This window comes from Rhinolophus sinicus, chromosome 2, assembly GCF_057876585.1.
Source record: "Rhinolophus sinicus isolate RSI-liver-muscle chromosome 2, RSI-T2T, whole genome shotgun sequence".
NCBI lineage: Eukaryota > Metazoa > Chordata > Mammalia > Chiroptera > Rhinolophidae > Rhinolophus > Rhinolophus sinicus.
This window is the reverse complement of record NC_142502.1, coordinates 138,573,802-138,596,213: the sequence shown is the minus strand read 5'-3', so window position 1 is coordinate 138,596,213 and position 22,412 is coordinate 138,573,802. Positions and strand designations below refer to the sequence as shown.

The following is a 22,412-nucleotide window of genomic DNA, read 5'->3' as shown; positions in this document are numbered from 1 at the left end:
GAATTAACTACAACTGAGGTTCTTATAATTCATAGAACACAGGGGTTGTTGCTTACTAAAAAAAATCATACATTGCTATCATTGTTATCCCTGCACACGAGATGGCAAAAACCTTTAAAGTAAACTTTTTATTATAGTGTAACACACATGCAGAAAAACATATAAATTAAAGGTGTATATTTATCAACATTATTTATTCTGAAATATTTTAAATTGTTAATGAGCAGATGATGTAGATACTACAAGAAGATAAGATCATAAATGAGACCCACACACTGGGTACGGTTGTATTTACAAGTTTGCTCTCTCAGCCTTAATGACACTCAAGCTCCTTATTATGGGCCATATATATACCTTTTCAATGACAGAAGGGTGAGTGACTAGCAAATTTGGAAAGAGATGTTGCAGTGTATAGAAGAGTTTAACAGTACATACAAATCTTTGTCCAAATTGAGCTGAGTTCAAGGATTGGAACACATAAATATGTCAGACATCATTGGGTTGACAGAGTTTTCAAAAAATCTTCCAGACAGACTTGTTTCTGTCTTCATTAGACAGATAGTCCACCCATATGTTTTAACTACTTTTACACTATGTACAAGAATCTGAGATTATTCGTCATCATTTCCCTCCCAGAAAAATGTTTAGCTTGTTATTTTCTCCTTTTTTAAAAAAATGATCTTTAATGACTGTAAAATGTTTTATGTCCTGCCCCTTACCTGCCCATCTCTAAAATGTATATGAAGATTTAAATAGTATAAGTTGTTTAAAACGATTCTATAAAATACACCTACTTTTGCCCTGTACGCTTCCATTGTGTTACTGTATCAAGGACCAAGTCTCAATTAACCACTATCTGACCCTTGTTCACTTTCTTGCCTCCCCTCCTCCTGCCAAAGTTTGCCCTTCCTGCCAAAGTTCAGCACTTCCTAGAAAAGTCTCACTGCCTGTTTGATATTGTACTTCACTTTAGTCACCAAAGGAAGAATTTACAGGTGCTTGGCCCCATCTATAAGACCATGACCGAAATCTGACCTCCTGTTACAATACGTGAACTCCTGCCCTACTGATAAGGCTGGCAGATATAAGTAGGATTTTTCAAATAATCCTTTGGGAATTTATAAGCAGCACAGCCATAAAAGGGGGGTGAATGGAAGGTCGGTTTCACTAAAAATAATAAATATTGCCATGTTTATTCAAAGTGTGCCTTGTTATCCTCCAGGCCAAAAGTTCAGATAAACACTATTGTAAATGACAAAATATTAGAACTTTTTGTTACTTCTGTTATGATCCTTCCGTTGGACACCAATAGAACTGTTTCCCCTGTATAAGTCCCAGCCCTGATATTGTATAACACTGCCTGAGACTAGAATACTGGATTCATTTGCAGGTCAAAGGAGGGTAGTTATCTTTCAAAATCAAAAACAAACATTTATTAAGTATTATATACTATGAAGTGCTAAGTGCAAGGGCTAAAAAGATGAATAAAACATGGTACCTGCCCTAAAAGAGCTTACAGTCTATTGAGGAAAAAGAATACATATTTAGACTACTATGATATAATATAGTAAGCACTAATAAAAACATGTACTGGGTCCTATAACAGTGCAAAGGGGATGGGGGTCCACCGAGGTCAACCCGAAACATCAGGAAACATTGCTAGAGGACACAAGTAAGTAATAACTATGAATCAGTAAAATAAAAAGAAATGGGAATTCTGGCAGAACACATTAGCATAGTGCATTCAGAGAACTAGAAGCATTTCATTATCATTAAAGCAAGGCGGTAAGCAGCAGGAAATACGGCAGACAGGACATGGCAAACCTTCCATACTGCTAAATGCTACATTTTCTTCTTCTGTATTTTACTCCACAGACAACCAATTTGAGAATTTTAAGCAGATAGCACATATGTCAGATTTGTATGATAAATAGATTACTATCATAATAGTGAGAAGTGAGTTAGCAGCTTATGATGATATAAATTAAAGAGAACAGTTAGGAGAGTATTTCAATAATCTCACTGAGAATCTGAACTAGGGTGACCATTTTAAAATGGGGAGGATGATATGTATGAACACATTTTGAGATGAAGGTAACATTTGCAAGACTTGGAGATCTGAATATGATATTGAGAAAAAAGGAAGAGTTTAAGTTTCTGCCTGGTAACTAGAGAGATGATGCTGCTATTACGTCAGCTCACTGTACATGCAAAGTAGATGTTTAGGGAGCTGGGTGGAGGTAACAAGTCCATTTTGAAACATGCAGAGTTTGTGCTGCCTGTGGAATACTCAAAGGGTAAGGTTCAGTATACTATTATATTAAAAATCGTAAAGTTCAAGGAAAAGCTGAGAAGTAGAGATACAGGTTTCAAAGTCATTAGCACTTCAAACCATTCAAGGAAGGCAGGGGAGATAGAAGAGAAGGGGAATCTGAGGGACACAAAGAAGTAGAGCTCACAAAGACCAAATCAGGTAATAACTCTCAAAAAGGTTGGTAGAGGGGAAGGAAACATATCAGAAAGGAAGACAAAGGGATTAAGAGTTTTAAGGAGCAAATTATCAACATAGTCAAAAGCAGCTGAAAGGTCCAGTAAGATACAGATTCAGGGTAGTGGGATGGACGGAAGATAAATATACTGGGTTGAAGAGAGAATGAAGAGGGAAGAAGAGACGAGTATTGGAATGGAAAGGAATGAGAGCAATAAGATTTATTTTCTCCTCAGTGTTCATTTCTCAAATTTTTTCTTAAAGTCTAATGCTAATATTAAGTATATTAGGAAATAAGAAAATATCTATGTGACAAGTCTTTATATTAAGTAATCCAATTTTAAATATCTTCATCTGTAATATTATGAGGACCTATCCTTCACGATACACAAATACAAATTAGTGATTTGAGAATAAGGAAACAAATATAGAGAAGTGACAAATTACAGCCCCCAAAAAGCTTTAAGAAGAGTCAACCATGTAAGTTATACATGCTCTGGCTCTTCCTTTAGCAGAGGAGATATTTGAGTTATTATTTAAAGTCCCTGTAGGTCTGGAACAGCAATGTCTCAAATATAACCATGCATTTAAAAAAAAAAAAAAAAGAAAGAAAAGAAAAGAAAAAGAAATAGAGCTGAGTTCTTACCACTAGTTACACCTTTTCAAATCTAGAAAACTTATGAATGGGGGAGAAGGCCTGTTTCTGCCATGTAAACAATGCCTCACTAAACTGTTACAAAAATTTATGAATAGCAAATATTTTAACATTACAGAATACCACTGTGTAGAATTTATTTTTAAAAAGGCAACTAAAGGTCCTCCTGTTTAGTCTTCACAATTTAGGACAACATACTCTTTGTACATTTAAGAATATATAAATTTTAAATAATTGATAAACTTTGTATGTTGATGGCAGAGATTAGAACCTCTAGCTACATAGCTATACTTTATGTCATATGTTTTTTAAAATACTAATAATCAACATGAGATATATAACTTTTGCTAGACTAACTGCCATTTATTAAATGCTAATCATGTGCCAGAGATTGAGGTAGGCACCATTCATACAATATCTATAACTGCACTAAGCAGGTAATTTTCTCACATTTCATGTATGAGAAAACTAAGCTTTAGGTGACTTGCCTAACACCACACAGCGAGGAAGTGTGCAAACAAATTACTTCAATACTCGTACAAATAACTATTAGAGTTCTCACTTAAGGAAAATCTGTTATAATTTCTCTATCGTAAAAGCTTACAAAAACTAGCACACATACAGTGATGAGATATAGTGCTGTAATGTTATAGTCATTCAAAGATTGTAACTTCTCTCCTGGTACATTGTAATGTTTTAAAAGCATATGTTCTTGACTTATAAATCCTTGTTTCTCCAAACCCATTTCATGCAGAACAGAAAGCCAGTAAGTGTTTACTGAATAAGTAAATGAATAATAAGGTTAGAGCTAGCTTAAATTCAAATAAATGTACTGCATTCTTTAGCTACTGGTTATTTACTTATTCATTCAACTAATATTTATTGAGTGTCTACTGTATGCCAAGTATGATTATTGGTACTGAGTATGTAACATTAAACAAACAAACTACCTGTTTTCATGGACTTTACATAAGAGGAAAAATTCACTTTATTTTGCAATTATGAGGCTTACACTAAACCTTGAAACTTGATATGAGTCAACGTGGTTCTTTTTCGATAGACATTTGGCTTAAATACAACAACTGAAAACTCCTATAACCATACATACTAATGAAGAGACTAAACAAAATCATGGAGCATGGAAGCAAAATAAAGGGGAAAAGAGAAAGTGAATGGCAAAGGAAAAATGCATGTTATTATATATGTGATTTCTACTCAACTTTCAAGGAACAGGTAATTCCTATCTTATGTAAATCATTTCATAAAATAGAAAAAAGGGAGGAATGTTCAACCATTTTAATAAGGCTAATATAACACTAACTTACAAACCACATAAGGATAATACCAAAAAAAGAAAAAAAGAAAATTATAGGCCTGTGTTACTTACGACCATATATAAATACAAAAAATAATGAATGAATGAATGAATGAATGAATGTGTAAGATTTAAATCCCACAAGATGCTAAAAAAAAAGCAGTAATACATCCTTATCAAATTGGATTTGTCTAAAGAATGCAAAGATGGTTTAATATCAGAAATATTTACCAATAAAATTCACAACATTCATGAACTAAAGGATAAAAACCACAGAATTATATCAATATATTTGGAAAACAAATTCAATAAAATTCAACACACATTTATGTTTTTATTAAAAGATTATCAGAAGTCTAGGAATAACTAGATGAATATTTACCAAAAACCTATTGCAAACATCAGTTAAGGGAGAAAATAGAGATACATTCTCTTTGAGATTAGAACCAAACAAGAATGTCCACTATCACCTTACTAAACGACAAAGTAATGAAGATCCTGGTAAATACAGTAAGACAAAAAGAACAATGAGATATATGGACAGAAAGAAAAGAAACAAAAGTCAATATCTACAGAGGTAATCAATTTTACAGAAAACTTACCATAAACTAAAAAACAAACTATAATAAAAGAGTTAAGCAAGCTTGCCAGATTTAAGGTTAAATTACAAAAATCAACAGTGTTCCTCAATATTAGCAATACCTAATTCAAAAAAAAAGTAGCAAAGAACTGAAACTGTAAGTATTTTGTTACTAAACTAACAAAGAATGCCCAAAACTATTAATATGGAGGGGGGGGACAGGACTCAGTTAAGTACTTTAAAAGTCAATCTTATTCTTTCATGAATAAGATGACTTAGCATTATAAAATTGTCAATTCTTCCCAAAATTTATCTATAAATTCAATCAATTTAAATTAAAAGTCTAGAAGGATTTTTTTTTATGAACTCAAACTGATTCTAAAATATATATTGAAACACAAAGGTCTATACATAGTGAAAGCAATTTAAAAGGGGAGAAATGAGAAGGGGCTTCTTTTATCAGGTACGTAGATATATTACAAAACCAAATAAAACAAACTATAGTGAAAAAAGATTTGTGTAAAAATGGATATTTAGTGTATGCCAGAGGTACTACCAGGAATCACTAGTGATATACAAATTATGCAGTAGGCAGCATTGGTAAAACTGAATTCATCATATAGAAAACAATTAAGTGGGATCTCTACCTCATACTATATACAATGCTGAACCCAAGATAGATCAAAATCAAAATGTGAATGGTAAAATGTTAAAGGAAATATAAGGGGAATGCTCTATGACCTAAGAATAGAGAGAGGGGGATTTTTTTAAAACACAAGATGAAAAAATACAAACTATGTATAAAGTTAAAATTGATGGACTTGAATACATCAAAACCAAGGATTTCTATTTCATGAAAAATAATATCGACATAGTTCGGAGTCGGGAAGCAAACGGGAATAAAGACATCCTAAACTGTCAATATCTATAATATATAAGAAATATCTGAAATTTCTCTTCCAGCAAAAAGAAAAACAAACAAATAAGAAATCCAATACACAATTGAACAAAGGTTAAAGATAGGTAGTTTAGAGAAGATAAATCTTAAATGATTATATTAGCAAGTCTATAAAGAGAAGCACAATGAGCTAGGAAAACTGGACACATACACACACACAAATAAAACTGAAATTGGACCACCTTCTTACTCCATATACAAGAATAGGCTCAAAATGGATTACAGAGTTAAGTGTAAGACCCAAAACCATAAAATTCCTAGGAGAAAACATAGGCAGTAAACTCTCCAGTATTGCTCCTAGTAATATTTTTTTTGATATATCTCCTCAGGCAAGGGAAACTAAAGACAAAATAAACAAATGGGACTACATCAAACTAAAAAGTTTTTGTACAACAAAGGAAACCATCAATAAAACAAAGACATCCTATTGAATGGGAGAAGATATTTGCCAATGTTACATCTGATAAGTGCTTAATATCAAAAATTTATAAAGAACACATACAACTCAACACCCCCGCCCAAAAAAAAAACCAATCTAATTAAAAAATGGGCAAAGGTCCTGAATCCATCCACATTTCTCCAAAGAGAACATACAGATGGTCAATAGACATATAAAAAGATGCTCAATCTCACTAATCATCAGAGAAATGCAAATTAAAACCACAATGAGATACTACCTCACACTTCTTAGAATGGCCATCATCAATAAATCAACAAACAGCAAGTGTTGGCGAGGATGTGGAGAAAAGGGAACCCTCACGTACTGTTGGTGGGATTGTAAAATGGTGCAGCCAGTATGGAAAACAATTTAGAGGTTCCTCAAAATATTAAAAATAGAACTATCTTATGACCCAGCAATTCCACTTCTGGGTATTTATCTGAAGAAATTCAAAACACTTTGAAAAGATATGTGGACCCCTATGTTCAGTGCAGTGCTATTTACAATAGCCAAGATATGGAAGGAACCAAAATGCCCATCAATAGATGACTGGGTAAAGAAGATGTGGTACATATATACAATTGAATATTACTCAGCCATAAAAGGAAATGAAATCTTACCATTTGCAACAACATGGATGGACCTAGAGGGTATTATGCTAAGTGAAATAAGTCAGACAGAAAAAGACAAATACCACATGATCTCACTTATATGTGGAATCTAAAAAAACCAAAATAAGCAAACGAACAAAAAACAGAAACAAACTCATAGATACAGAGAACATAATGATGGTTACCAGAAGGGAAGGGGGCTGTGGGGCTGGGTGAAAAATGTGAAGGGATTAACAAGTACACATTGGTAGTTACAAAATAGTCATGGAGATATAAAGTACAGTATAGGGAATATAGTCAATAACATTGTAATAACTATATATAGTGCCAGGTAGGTCATACACTTATGGCGGTAAGGGGGGTTACTTCATAAATCATATAAATGAATAACCACTGTGCTGTACACCTGAAACTAATATAAAATAATATTGAATGTCAACTGTAATTGAAAAATGTTTTAAATACATTTTTAAAAAGAGAAGCACAATGTTACCAATAACGAGAGAAATGTAAATTGTAACAAAGACCTACCATTTAATATCCATCAGGTTAGCAGAAATTTAAAAATTAGTGAAATTAAGTAATATATACCTATGATCCCAAAATTCCACCCTAGGTATAGAAACCATAGACACAGACACAAAGTCTATAGAGAGTATTATTTGCTACAGAAAGATGTTAGAGGCAATTTAAGTGTTGATCACCAACGTAACAGATAATTAAAAACAGCAAATACAAACCATCAATTAACTATCATGCCTCTCAGAAGTGAGAGGCAATGAGCTAGATATACAGATGCCAACAAGGACAAATGTTACAAATAGTGCTAAATAAAAAATATAGGAAACAGAACTAGATCCATAAGACAACATCATTTGAGTAAATTAAAAACACCTATATATACAAAATCACTATATACTTTTCAAGATCATAAATACAACCATGACCATATATTAAACATATTAGAGTTAGATGGGGATGAAAGACAAATGGGCTTATGGATAGGAGATGAATGGAAAAAACATGATAATATAAAATATAAAAGGGGGCCTTGTATGAAATGATGGTAATAGTGTGTCACAAGCGAAGATATATATGATTTATTTAATTTTCTATACATTAGATTGAAAACAAATTGTTTACTTATTTTAGATGTCTTGATACAACCCTATATCCTGCTTCACCTTTATATAACAAGGAATGACAGATAGAGAAAAGGAATGGAGAGGGAGAAAAGACGGAGTGGGGAAGAGAGGGAATTGGTGAGCAAGGAGAAAAGAAAACAGAGGAGGTGAAGCTACCAGGTCTTTTCTCAAACTAATGGAGATCACTACAAAATACTGCAGGCCATAAAGTCCACAGACCAGCCCCAAACTGTCTGGAGTAACAACTAAATGACACTATGTTAAATAGATGAAGAAAGAAAATGGGTAACAGACTGGGCAACAACATATGCTCACACATATTTAAAAACAACCTAGAAACTTCACAGAACTTTTCTATAAAAAAATATCAATAATTGACATCTCTCATCAACTTATCTTTGATGATACTTTAGCTTCATAGTTTCCTTTTTTTTTTATGGATTTTGTGTGTGTCTGCAAGTACGTGTACTACCACGATGGAGATAGAGCCATTTCTTAGAATATCAATAACACCATTAAAAAGTTCCCCCCAGAGAGGTTCCTCTTTCCATATGCTTTGTATGACAAAAGGAATAGCTATCATCAGGAATAAAAAATATTTTTACAAATGTTATTTTAATATGTAAAGAGACTATTATAATTTAAATAACTATATTATTAAATTAAGAACAGAAATCCGAATGTGCATGTGAATATTTTTAGGTATAATCTAATGATGTGTTGGTGACTGACAGAAATTAATGTTACTAGTTATAGCATATTACATCGCAAACATAAATAAAAGATTCAAGAAGAAAGGATTATTTTTTTATAATACTCCTTAAATAATAGTTTATCTTTACTTACTCTTAACAATAAACAGAAAAACTAGCAAAAATGAGAAAGCACAGTTTGAATTCAATATGCACCTTTATAAGGCAGAGCCAGATAAAAACTCACCAGGACAGAATATATATGTAGACATCGATAAACAGGAGAGAAATCCACCAAATCTTGGGCCCCGGGTACCTGCAAAACAATCAAGATTGTCACAAAATATTCTAACAAAGCTATTAACAATAATAACTGTATTAATTTTTACTACTCGAGTGTTTAAAAAAAAAAAAAAAAGACCAGCTCTTGCTTCCAAGAGAGAAACACAACGAAACAAACTATGTTCCCAGAAACCTAGTTTTGGTATTTTAGCTATGGGGTTAATACACTGACAATATCACCAAGGCTGGGACACAGAACAGAAGGATGAATAGCAGAGAGGGGTAACAGGTATCACTGTTCCTGCATCTGCTTTTAGAGATACATTTTGGGCTGTGGGCCTGCAAAGGGAAAAGAAGAAGATGGGAATGTGAGTTTGAAAACTTGACATGGCCTTCTTAGATACATGGTAGTCTACATAAAAAATTATATTTCAATGGTCAACACAGAACTTGCCAGAGGATGAACTGAATGGCCTGCCAGCCAACTTCTGAAGAACATAAGAATTACTGAACATTTAAGTCAGAATGCAATCAAACTGCAGAAATATGATAGGAAGAGGGGAGGAGATCATGGAAAAGATAAGATAATGAATGGAAAAGCCAAACTTATAGGTAATACCAGCAAATTCTAATATGAACAATGCATATAGATTAAACCTAGACATCAAAAAAGAAAATAAAACAAAAACCATCAGGTAAGAACTGGAGTATAGTCACAGGACTAAAACAGATTTGTTATATGGCCTGACAATGAGTAAGTCACAATTTACTTTAGCCTCAATTTCCTCAACTGAAAAAGGCAACTATCGGGGCAGCCGATTGGCTCAGTTGGTTAGAGTGCGGTGCTCATAGCACCAAGGTCACCTGTTCGATTCCCACATGGGCCAGTGAGCTGTGCCCTCCACAACTTGATTGGAAAAAAACAACTTGACTTGGAGCTAATTGGTCCTGGAAAAACACACTGTTCCCCAACATTCCCCAATAAAGAATTAAAAAAAAAAAAAAAGGAAACTATCAGCTGATCTATAGAAATTTAATAAAAATAAAAGGTGACACTGAAACTAAATATTGAATAAAACAAAATAAAGCAAAACATAAAAGACAATTACATAAAGAAATTTTTTTTAAAAGAACCTAGCTAAAGTTGTTACCATAACACTGGTAATTGTAATGTTCATCAGACTATCGGCAGCAGGCACATTAAATTGGGTTGGGCTGATTTGTGACGAGGTCAGTTGCTTTCATTTCATAAAGTAAGTCTCATTTCTTCTTTTGAGACATAGCTTCTTCACCAAGATGCTTTTCCTAATGAAATCTACTCGTTCTACAATTCAACAGCACCATACTTTCTTCCTTTTCCCTCCAAACCATCACATCTCTATACTTATTGGTTCAAAGTTAGTGACGATCTTGTTCTTTTGCTTTGCATCCATGAAGGCAGAGAGTAAATCTTATGTTTAAAAATCTCATAGTGCTGTATATATTCTATAAGCGCTCAAAACAAACTTTTATGTGAATCCAAAGATTGATAATAAGGTACTTAAGATCCTATACCATGGCCCAAGCACAGTTTTAGGGGGAAAAAACACCTCCAGAAATGTTAGTAGGCATTGCAAAATTAGAGAAAATAATTTAGGGCAGAAGCACATGTAGTTCATGAAAAAGCAAGATTAAAAAGCACATAAAATTTTTAACTTTAAGAATACAAATGGTCACTCATTTTCATGTTATGAACATAAAGAGGCAACAAGTGATCATTTTAGGCACGCGTATTTGAGATGACCACAATATTAAAGCATCTTTACTGCCTCCCTTCTTTGACTGCAAATGAAGATGTGAAGGAAATTTACTTTCTCTTGCCATAAAACCAGAACAGTGAAAACTACAGCTAAGCGAAACACAGTCTCAAAAGAAAAATAGAAAATTTTCATACAATTGTAATAGTATTCAAACTACATAAAAATTAAACGTGCATATAAAAAAAGACAAGAAAGAAACATGCAAAAAAAAAACTGATCTGTATAGGGTATGAAACTTTTTTCTTTCATTTAGAATTAATGATTATAAAGTTATTTTTTTATAAATATACATTTACAAAAATGTTAAGGAAATTCTCTTACCTAATTTTGAATAACAAATTCAATTACAACTTTGTTTATGTTCTTCTTTGTGCACTTTATTTATTTTGTTTTGCTTTGACTCAGAGCCATAGTTTCATTCAAAAGGAAACCACTTGTAGCCATGCGTCAGACAGAGCCTCGGCCCTTTCTCAGGTCAGACCCAACCTTATAGAATGAGCATAAACATTAGGGGACAGTGTCCCTACAAACCTGTGATGAACAAGCTAGTGGGGCCCCTTACTAATGGGCTAATAGGACTAGTTTATCTGGGCCAACTAAAAAACATATGTTTAGACAGGAGGCAAAGGCCTTTCCTGTCATCTGCACCAAATATTTACAACCAAACCTATTGTCTGTGAGGCTGTCTTGCCATCATCATACGCGGTTTCAAACTGTTTCAAGGGTCCTGAGCTGGAAGTATTGACTTTGCTATTTCTTAGCCTCTGAAACCGTACGTCCTCCTAAGCACATGACTGGCGGCTTTGATAGCAGTACACAGAAATCCAGACGAGCAAAGATGGAGCAAAACGCGGCTTCAGTTCCCAAACTGTCTCTCCGCCCCGCAAAATAGCCTGCTATTTAGAAGTCATGTTTCCTCCGCGCTCCCCTCTGTGGGAACAGCAGGAGCTTTCTGAGGAGCCCAGAAGAGTGCTGTGAGGGGAAAGGTATGAGAAGCATGCACTGACTCATGTTGCTTTGGGCGAGATGTGTTTTCTCTGCTTCCACTAATGAAAAAGAATCACATCTAGGGAAAGGCGAAGGGAGAGCAACCTACACTGTACGTGAAGGAATGCTACACGTTTGGAAGGATAAGCAATGAACTTTCAAAAATCTAAATAAATGGGAATGGGGGGGAAACAAAAGGCAGTTTTTTCAGACGCACAGAAATAGGTCTGTTTTAAGGTCCACCTTTTGCTCCCCGTTCAAAATGCTAAATCTCTGTCAAATCTGTCTTCATTCTTCTTCCCCTCCTTTGCCCCTCCCTCCCCTCAAGTGGCAAGAAGGATTCAAGCAGGTTTAGGTTTCAGCCAGGGCAGAGGGAGGGGTCCAGGGACACTTTCCTAAGCTAACAATGACTGTCTCTAATGGTTTCTGTCTCCTAACAAAAGCCATGACTCCGTTGTTATCAGCTTCATCTAATTTTTCCTTTCCAAAGTAAATAACACAGCCCTTGCATTTTACACATGTCCAAGTTTGACAAATCATTATCGACTGAGACTATAACTGATAAGAGATAACTTTGTGGTAGGACGTTGTCATTTCCTCTCATAAGGGCTTTCTTTCTGAGATACAGAAACATGATTAAAATAGTTAAACATTTCCTCTGCCTGGCAGTCAGGAACTCAAGACATTAAGATACTGGAGTCTGCATTTTTCTAGTTCAAATAGATCTATGAAGATACCAATAGTAGCCACAAACAGCATATTCAAGATTATTCTGCTTTTTTAACTAGTTGTTTTCCTTATGAATTCACATGAAATAATTTCATCACCAAGGACAGCAACTGCCTAATTTCCTATATAGTTTCTGAATGGAGAGCATTAATGCCTTCTGTCAGTTCAAACCTCTTTTTATTTTCAGAGAGGAGCAAATAGTAGGTAAGATTTTTAGTCTCTGTAACTAAGAAATCTATGCCTCATATCATGTTATAATATTATATGTATTAAGGTATTAAAATAACAGATAAATAATATTCTAGTAAAAGAATTTAGGGATAACTGGATCGTAACATTCAGAGGTAGAAATCATGAGGGCAACTACTATATTCTATAATCACACAACCACAGACATTAGAGAATATGTATCAGCTACCAATATATATGGCTAATCCGTTTCAATATGACTCTTACATTTGTATGATAAATATTAACAGCTCCATCAAAGCAATACTTCTTAATTATTCTCTGTAGAATATTTGTTGTTAAATAGCGTTACAGTCTATCAATACACCAGCTATCAGGTGCTGCCACTATATAGATGACTAAAAAGAATCTGGAGACAGAGGACGCTATAAAGTAAGAAAAGTAAATTTATAAATAAGATTAGAGAAAGGTACCCTGAAAAAAATAGTCTTATAAGCCACTGCAGACAATATACATTGGGAAAGGTGTAAAAATTCAAAGTAGAAATGGGAATATTAGACGGTCAGAAAGAAAAGAAACATGAACATTTCTGATTATAAAAATTCTTGCAAAACACAGGATTTGACTTTCATGATGTTTTTCTTCTTCTCTAATACATCTTAGTTCAGGTCAAAAGGAAGTCTCTACAAATGGAAAGGTTAATGGTTAAGTTCCTCTCATAGAGAATAAGGAAAATGACAGGGATATAAAGTACAGCATAGGGAAGATAGTCACTAATACTGTAATAACCATGTATGGTGCCAGGTGGGTGCGAGACATTGCTGGGATCGCTTCATAAGTTATATAAATATCCAATCACTATGCTGTACATCTGAAACTAATATAATATTGAATGTCAACTGTAAAAATTGAAAAATAAATAAGTAAATATATATGCTTGTTAATTTTACTTACAACACAAAATGCTAGCAAAGATTAATAACTGATCTCTATTAAAAATAAACATTCTATAAACAAAAAATAAGGAAAATTCCATTATTTATTTTAAAATCTAAATCTCCTTTTTTAAATTAAATACTTTTAAATAAATAATGGCATTCAAGTGTTAACAGATAGAATCATTTAATATTTTCATAACACCCCCTGCGTTGGCAGTTAGTAGTTATTTCTACTATCTTAAAAGACTCACTAGTGAAGGGAGGCAGGAAAAAAAAGTATCTGCAGGTAACAGCCTGATACATCTATCTGCTTTACTACTGGGTAAGCCTATCATTAGGAAAGGAGGAATAGGAGTACTCGCCTCCTTCCACTCAAGAAAAGCAGCAAATGTACTGAGACATTTACCTGCGCTGCTGATAAAGATAGTACGTGAAAACAGAAAATGCATTAGTTTGCTCTAGCCCTATTGTTCACACAGCTGTCCCAGGAGACACACACACACACACACACACACACACACACGCCATTTATTTTTCTGTTATGAAATCTTTCAAAGTAGATGGATCATCCAAAAAGAGTATGACAGAAGTTTGTAAGGAATGTAGATATTTTTCTCACTAATTATTTGAGTCATTCTCTTCTTGAAAATACTTTTGATTACCACTTTACACAACACAGTTTCTCGGTATTGGTAAATGAATGCAGGGACTTGGTGCCCATTTCTGAGCATTAGTTGGATCTCAAGTCATTAAAATGTACCAGGCATCTTTCTGAAGGGAGAAAACAACAAATGATTAGCTAAAGGAGCATTGCCTCTGCATTCAGAGGACTGATTTCAACTGCCGATATTATGTCTGGGAGCCAGGAAATACCTGGCAAACATTTTTCACCAGTGTACTTTTCTGTCCTACTTTGCTTCCAAAATGTCAGACAAAAGAAGGGTTCAATTCCTGCAGACATAAGCTTTCACAAGGCTGGACTGAACATCACCAACCAACACACCAACACACTAGAAGGCCTAGGATTCTAAGGGACTAGAATTAGCAAAACTATAAAAAATTTTCTAAGCCTTTGAACATATAAGAATACCCTGACCAGAGCCCCATCCTAAAAAGTACAAGATTTTGCTATTGAGCTTCTCACAAATTATTAGGATGCTTCCTGAGAAATACCTAAATTGATTACCACTGAATTTACTCAAGTGTTTGCACTAAGTAGAAGAAAATAAGGAAAATTACCATGTCTCTTTACTGAAATACTGCAAAAAATCTTGTGGCCAAAATCAAAAGACAGTCCCTCAAGAATTCTCTGCTTGAAGCTGACCACTAGGGAAATAAAAATTCAACTGGTCTTTACTTAACAATGGTCCACTATATGCTAAGAAACTCTAAACTGTTAGGGAAAAAAAGGCAATTTAGAACTAAATATGGTGTTAAGTATAAAAGTTTTGAGAGGAGGAAAAATTAAGGTAATCAAAATCATAGAAAATGTTATACTATAGGTAAAGAATTAATATCCCCTAATATATAAAGAACTCATTAAAATTGAAGGAAAAATACCCAAAATCCTTAGAAAAATGGGCAAAAGATATGAACAGAAAGTTTACTGAAAAAAGATAATACAAATAGTCCTCAAACTTACAAGATACTACATTTCACCCACAGTAATAGGAATGCACATGAAAAGTATACAGAGATACCATTTCTCATCTATGCAACTGACAAAAATTCAAAAGCTTAATACTCTCTTAAGGAAGTTGTCAGGAAATAGGCACCTCATACCTGCTGGAGGGGGAAGACATAGAAAATGATACAACCTGCATGAAGCAGAATTTGACATTGTCTAACAAAACGACACATGCATTCACGTCCTTGCACCAATATTGTCTCTAGGAACCTACGCAGAACATATGCCTTTGACTATATGGAAAACAATTCTCAGGTTTTGGAGGTTTATTTTGAAACTTTTTTTTATAGTTTTAAGGTGTTTTACATATAGTCAAATGCACCCTTTCTAGTGAACAATTCAATGAGTTCTGATAAATCCATATAGCCCTGTGTACATCACCACAATCTAGATTTAAAAAGTTCCAACACCCCCAAAAATTCCCTCATGCCCCTTTGTAGTCAAATTGTTCCCTGATGCCCAGCCTTTGGCAAACACTGATTATTTTATGTCCCTGGAGTTTTGCCTTTTCAGGAGTGTCGTATAAATAGACTCATGTGGTATGCAGCCTTTGAATCTGGATTCTTTCATTCAGCATACTGCATTTGAGGCTCATCTGTGTTGTTTCGTGTGTTTATAGTTCATTTCTTTTTATTTCAGTGTGATATTCCAGTTATGAATATACCACAGTTCATTTATTCCTTCACCCACTGAAGGACACTTGGGTTGTTCCTACTTTCTAGCCATGCCTGAATGAAGTTGCTGTAAGTATTTAGGTATAGGTTTTTGTGTGAACATAATGGGTAAATATCTAGGAGTGAGACTGGTGGGTCATACTGTATATGGTAAGTGTATGTTCAACTTTATAATACACTACCAAACTTTTTTCTAGTGTCTGTACCATTAGGCATTTTCACTGCAATATATAAGAATTCCAGTTGCTTTGCAATCTGCCAGTACCTGCTATTGTGTTCTTTTTTTAGCTAATTCTAATAGCTGTGTAGTTGAAACATTATATTTTAACAGGAAAATACTGAAAATCGTTAACTATCTACACATAGGAGATTGGCAGAATGAACTATGGTACATTCAATTAATGGAGTACTAGCCAGCAATAAAAGTAGAATCAGAAATATTTCTATGAACAGAAATGGAATAATTTCCAGGATATAGTTTCAGAATAAAATAAAATACAAAAAATACATATGTATTATGCTATTAACAGTGATGTTGTGTAAGGTATGAGGAAGGGGACATACACACACATAAAGGATACTGATTACTGACAAAGAATGGGTAGGAGCAGAGTGGGAGGGATAAAGATAAGAATGGGATTTCACTGAAAATATCTTCTCATATAATTTTGCCTTTTGAACCATGTTCATATTTTACATAGTCAAAAAAATAAGGACAAAAGAACTCTAAAAATTAATACAAAAAGAAACAAATGAGCCTAATTATATATCAGTGTGGTAACAATCACACAAAAGGAGAAACAAGCCAACAAATATTTGAACAAAATACTCTGAGCTATATAGCCCCAGTGGGATTTATCGTAGGATAAAAAGAACTGAAAAGAAATCTTGAACTTAGTAAGTCTACTGCTCTTAGTGATATTTGCAAAGCAATTCTGTAACTATTTTGTTTGTGATATATGATTAGGCAAATGAATACATATACTGATACTCTGGGACCCAGAATTCTTCGAGATACAAATCTGGAATAGGAGAAGAGGAAGACTTGTGATATCAGGTTGAAATTAGAAGCATCAGTTTTAACTCATGATTTTTAAAAATGTCTATGTGTTGGTGTAGCATGGGCATCTTGGCTCTGTCCACAAAGGAGCATACCTAATGCTCACATCTCAGTTTCTAAATATCATCCTCCAGTGAAGAAATAGCTGATTCTGGGGCTGGGGCAGAACCTGGAATGAACCAAGAGAATCTAGTGCCAGGAAAAAAACCAAAAACAAAAAAAACTGAAGTAGTCAAAAATTGATGGAGACATGTCAAAGGATAATGGATGAGACACACACTAGCCAAATTTGGAACAATTAGAGAATCAAAATGAAAGAAAAAAATGGAATATAATCCATTGTATATAAAATAAGAATGCCAATAATAACACTAAAAAAAGAGAGGAAAGGAAAGTTCTTCATAGAAGAATGCTAACTAATCAATGTCAAAGAAGTGATAAAAATAGAAAAATCACTACTTCGCAATCACCACAGTAACACATGATTCAGATGAGAATCATCAGTGAATTCTAAACAATGGGTGAAAAATTGTTAGGGAATAGGATACATGGTCTAAAAGTATCACTCCACAGATCACTTATAAACCACAATGAGGGAAAGGTACCTTTACAGTGGAGAAATCTGATAGATACCACCTTAACCAACCATGTGCCTCCTGATGCGATGCACTGAAAATAACATAATAATACTCCTATAGTATTCCTGCCAAAAATGATTAAACTTAACCTGATCACGAGGATATACCAGATGTACCTACAGAGAGGAATATTAAAGGATGAAAAACAGGCATAAAAATTAAATGCAATCTGTGATACCTGTCTGGATATGGCTTCAGGAAAAATAAAAGAAAACATCTTCTATAAAAGATATTATTGAGATAACTGGGGAAATTCGTACCTGGGTTGTATATTAAGTGGCAGACTTGTATCAGTGTTAAACTGCCTGAGGGTGATCACTGTATTATGGTTGTGAAGGAGAATGTCATTCTCAAGACTCTACAGGTTGCTGTATTGCGAGTTCAAATACGATGAATGAAGTATGACTCTTTCAAAGGGCTCAGCTTTGTGGGGGGGGAGGTGGATACATATATTCTTTGATTCTTTCAAAATTAAATTTTTAAGAGAGAGAGAGATCATGTCAAATGTTAATAAGTGAAGTATTTAAGTAAAGGGTGTATGATATTCATTTTACTGTTCTTGTAACTTTCTGAAGATTTAAAACTCTTCAAGAGAAAAACACATTTTTTAAAAAGAGGGTAATACAGAAGAGGTGAGAATGAACCGGTCCTCAGGCCAAAGTAGAATTAGACATTTTAGACAAGGGGTGGGGAAGGAATATATTCCCTAGTTGGGGTAACTAGCAACTTAGCACAGGGTGAAGTGGGTAGTTAAATAAGCAATGAGTATATAAAGGAGAAATTCCAGAAGATCTGAAAAGGCAGGTAGATGTTTTGAATTGAGGCAAGTAATTTCAAAACGACAAGACCTTTATAATATCACAACAACGAAAAAAATTTAAAAGATCTTAAACCAATGTTAGCCATAATATATCTTTGCCAATAATAAATAGACCTGAAAGATCAAAGAATGGGAATAAGAAACCCATAACAGAAAGTCTAAAGCATGCCATAATGTTTTCATTCAACTTTCTAATTTGTCTTTATTGCCATTTGATTATATGTACGGGTATCTACTTTTCATTTAACTGTACGCGTATTTTTCATCTTTAATAGATCCGCTTTCATTAATTATAGACGTAAAAAACTCAAAGCCTACAAAGGTCAGTAAACATTAGGAATAAGTGAAGTAGGTCAGCATTTTAAATTGTATTCTCTGAATATACATATTATTGTTCATTTGTCAAAAAGACTACATTCTCATCATTTTTTTCATACATGTGGCCCTGTCAGTCTACCTTCCATTTTGCCATTTTTTATTAGAGAATCAATGTAACTAATAACATATTTCCCTCAATGACAGCACAGATGTGATAATAAATGCAATTGCCAATGTGTAGACACACCAGGAATTGTGGTTTAGTGGAAAAACCATATCCCTGTGGCAACATTGCTACTCAGGGTGAGTCTATTTCTACCATCCTTAGAAAGAGCCTAAGTTGGAAATACAGATTTTTATGTGAATTCAATTGACTTTTAAAAGTTGGCAACTAATTTTTAAAATTTGTAAGTGCTGTGCAAGCTAACAAGCATCTTGTAAGCTGTTTGTGGTCCATGGGCTGCCAATCTGCAACCTCTGATTTAATTCTAAAGTTCGAAGGGCATTCTTGATTTCACTTTAGTTTACTGAGAAATGATCTGGTTTCTGTTACCTTCCTGTTAACAGGAAGTTTTGCAAAAAACACTTCGAAATTTGGGTCAAATATGCTAACAAGAATTCTTCACAAACAATCTGACATAAATTAATTATTGCCACTTTTATAGGTGACAAAAGAGATGCTTAGAGAAATGACATGATTTGCTTCAATAGCAAAAAGTCGACAAAACTTATACCTTCTAAATACAAATTTTGTATTCTTTCTAATTGCCTTGTGTTATAGACTGAATTGTGTCACCCCCAAAATTCATATGTTGAAACCCTAACACCCAATGTGATTGTTTTGGAGACAGGGCCTTTAAGGAGGTAATTAAGGTTAAACGAAGTCATGAGAGGGGGCCTAAATACAATAGGACTGGTGTCCTTATAAGAACAGGAAGACACACCAGGGGCAAGCACAGAGAAATAGCCATGTGAGGACACAGCAAGAAGGCAGCCATTTGCAAGCCCAGTAGAGAGGCCTAAGGAGAAACAAACCCTGTGGCACCTTGCTCTTGAGACTTCCAGCCTCCAGAACTGTGAGAAAATAAATGTCTGTTGTGTAGTAAGCCTCACAATCTGTGGCATTTTGTTATGGCAGCCCTAGCAAACACATGCATATTGTTACCTCACAATTAGTACAACAATCATTAAGACATCTCATAAAGCTTTGTATTACATGACATTTGTATTTAAATTAGCAACGCGATCCTGTTAATTCCATATTTCAAATGAGGCACCAAAATCTTGACAGCTAAACCTGAGGTGTATCATTTAATCACAAACATTTATCTTCTCTGACCTATACTCTATGAAGATCTGTATGAACACGGTGACTACTGCTCTCTAACAGTGTGCAAGCAAGTAAAGAAAGGTACCAACTAGAATGTGAGATGTGCCGTAAGTGTGTTGCAATGCAGTGTTCTAAGAAGGCAGAAGCTCTGCAGTAACCTAGAAGCAAAGAAGATACCAAGGCTCTACTTTAAAAAACTATTTCTTACTCAATACTGCTTTATTTCAGCAGATTTTTTTTTTGTTTTCAGTAGAGGGTGTTTATCATCCATGCAAATATACATCCTCAAAAACGATATCAACTTTTTCTAACTTTTATTCAAAAAAAAAAAAAAGCACGCAGCCATAATGGCTTAATAATAACTAATACATAATGATAGCATTGTATGTCCCGAGTGCTGTGAAAAGAGCATTATATACATTATTTCAGTCAATCCTCACAACAACCCACCCCTAGTAGGTACTACTGTCCTCGCAAATAATATCTCACTTTACAGGGTTCTTTGTATTTTACCTTCAAATATCTCATAAAATTAGTAAGCACCCAAAATGTAAATAAAAAGCTTTAACTGTCCTTTCTTGAGACTGACAGGGTTCTTTGTATTTTACCTTCAAATGTCTCTAAAATTATATTCTTAATGAATCTAGATCCATAAATACATTCTCTATCTAAAATGTTCACTATTTCTAAAAATATTTTCTTAAGTCCTATCTAGACATTTACAGAAGAGCAATTATATCTGTACATAGCACAAGATGATATAGCGATTCAAATCAAATTCCTGAAATCATAAATATTTCCATTAAAAATCGATTGAGTTAAGTTGTAATCAAAAGTGGCCAAATATCAGCAGTTTATATGGTTCAACTTTAATATATGACATGTAAAGGAAAAACCTCACCTTAAATAAGGTGAGCCTTTCCTTAGCTTAGACAAATATGAAATACAGATAGAGTTTTATGGGGGAATACTTTTCGTGCAACACTTTTCAACAATCAAGAGGCTAACTCATGCTCTTGGTTCAACATGTGAGTTGATTTTTCGTCCAACATGACAATTTACTACTGTGACTTCATCTTCAGTTCCAAGTTTTTCCCATCTCTGACATGACTTTAATTTCAGTTTAAGAATATATTAATTATCTATTTACCATGTGCAAAGCTATGGTCTAGGTATTTGGGATTTCCTACCCATCTCATTCTATGGTCTCCTATAAAGTGCCATCAAACTGAAGACATGGTAAATAGCTTACAAATATCATTTGACTCAAAAGTCGAATACTTCCATTAAAAGCATTTTTAAGAAACTGTAAAAAGGTATTCCTTTAGAAAATAGAAAATACCTAAACGTAAGTATGTTAAATCAGAATCAAAATTTCATCAACAACAACGCTGGTAATCTATTATAATCAACAGATTTTAGAAAGCAAAATATAACTTTCTCTTTGAGGGCTACATTCATTGTTGGAAAATTTGAAGATATACTAATGAAAAACCAATAGAAGCCCCACATATCCATGATTTGTTCTCGTTATGCATTAAAAATGCTTCCTGGTGGTCCCCCCCGTAACCTTGCAACTCAAAGTGTGCTCTGAGACCAGAAGTACCATCCTCACCTGGGAGCCTGTGAACAGTGCAGGTTCTCAGATGCACCTCCAACTTGCCGAATCAGAATCGGCCTTTCACACGCCACGCAGGGATCCTATGCACACAGAAGTCCAAGAAGCACTGCCCTACTACATGGTTCTTAACTTGGGTCCTAGGGACAACGTGAGTTTCATGAACCCCTTGACATTTCATGCAGAACTTTTTGTGAGGGAATAAATGCACATTTTACTGGGGGAAAAAAAACTCCATATATTTTTTTTATGAAACTCTCCAAGTAATATATGACCCCAAATAGATTAAGAACCACTGTCCTAAAGGATTTTATGCCAGTTTAAAAGTCAAAATATTTCAAAAACTATTTACGCTGCTCTCAATGAGGTCTATTGAAGAATGAGAAGAATGAAGGTCAGAACGTCACAGTGGGTCACGAAAGACCTTATCTGAAGAATTTATTCACACCATGCAAGAACT

At 34.2% G+C, this 22,412-nt stretch overlaps 1 protein-coding gene across 3 annotated transcripts in view; it reads right to left on the bottom strand.

Moving 5' to 3' along the window:
* EXOC6B (exocyst complex component 6B) overlaps nucleotides 1-22,412 on the bottom strand; it is a 629,322-nt gene that overhangs the window by 326,450 nt on the left and 280,460 nt on the right. For all 3 annotated transcript variants that reach the window (XM_074332164.2, XM_074332163.2, XM_088796094.1), the window contains one exon: nucleotides 9,131-9,199. In XM_074332164.2, coding sequence (XP_074188265.2) covers nucleotides 9,131-9,199 — 69 coding nt within the window. The remainder of the gene's footprint in view (nucleotides 1-9,130; nucleotides 9,200-22,412) is intronic.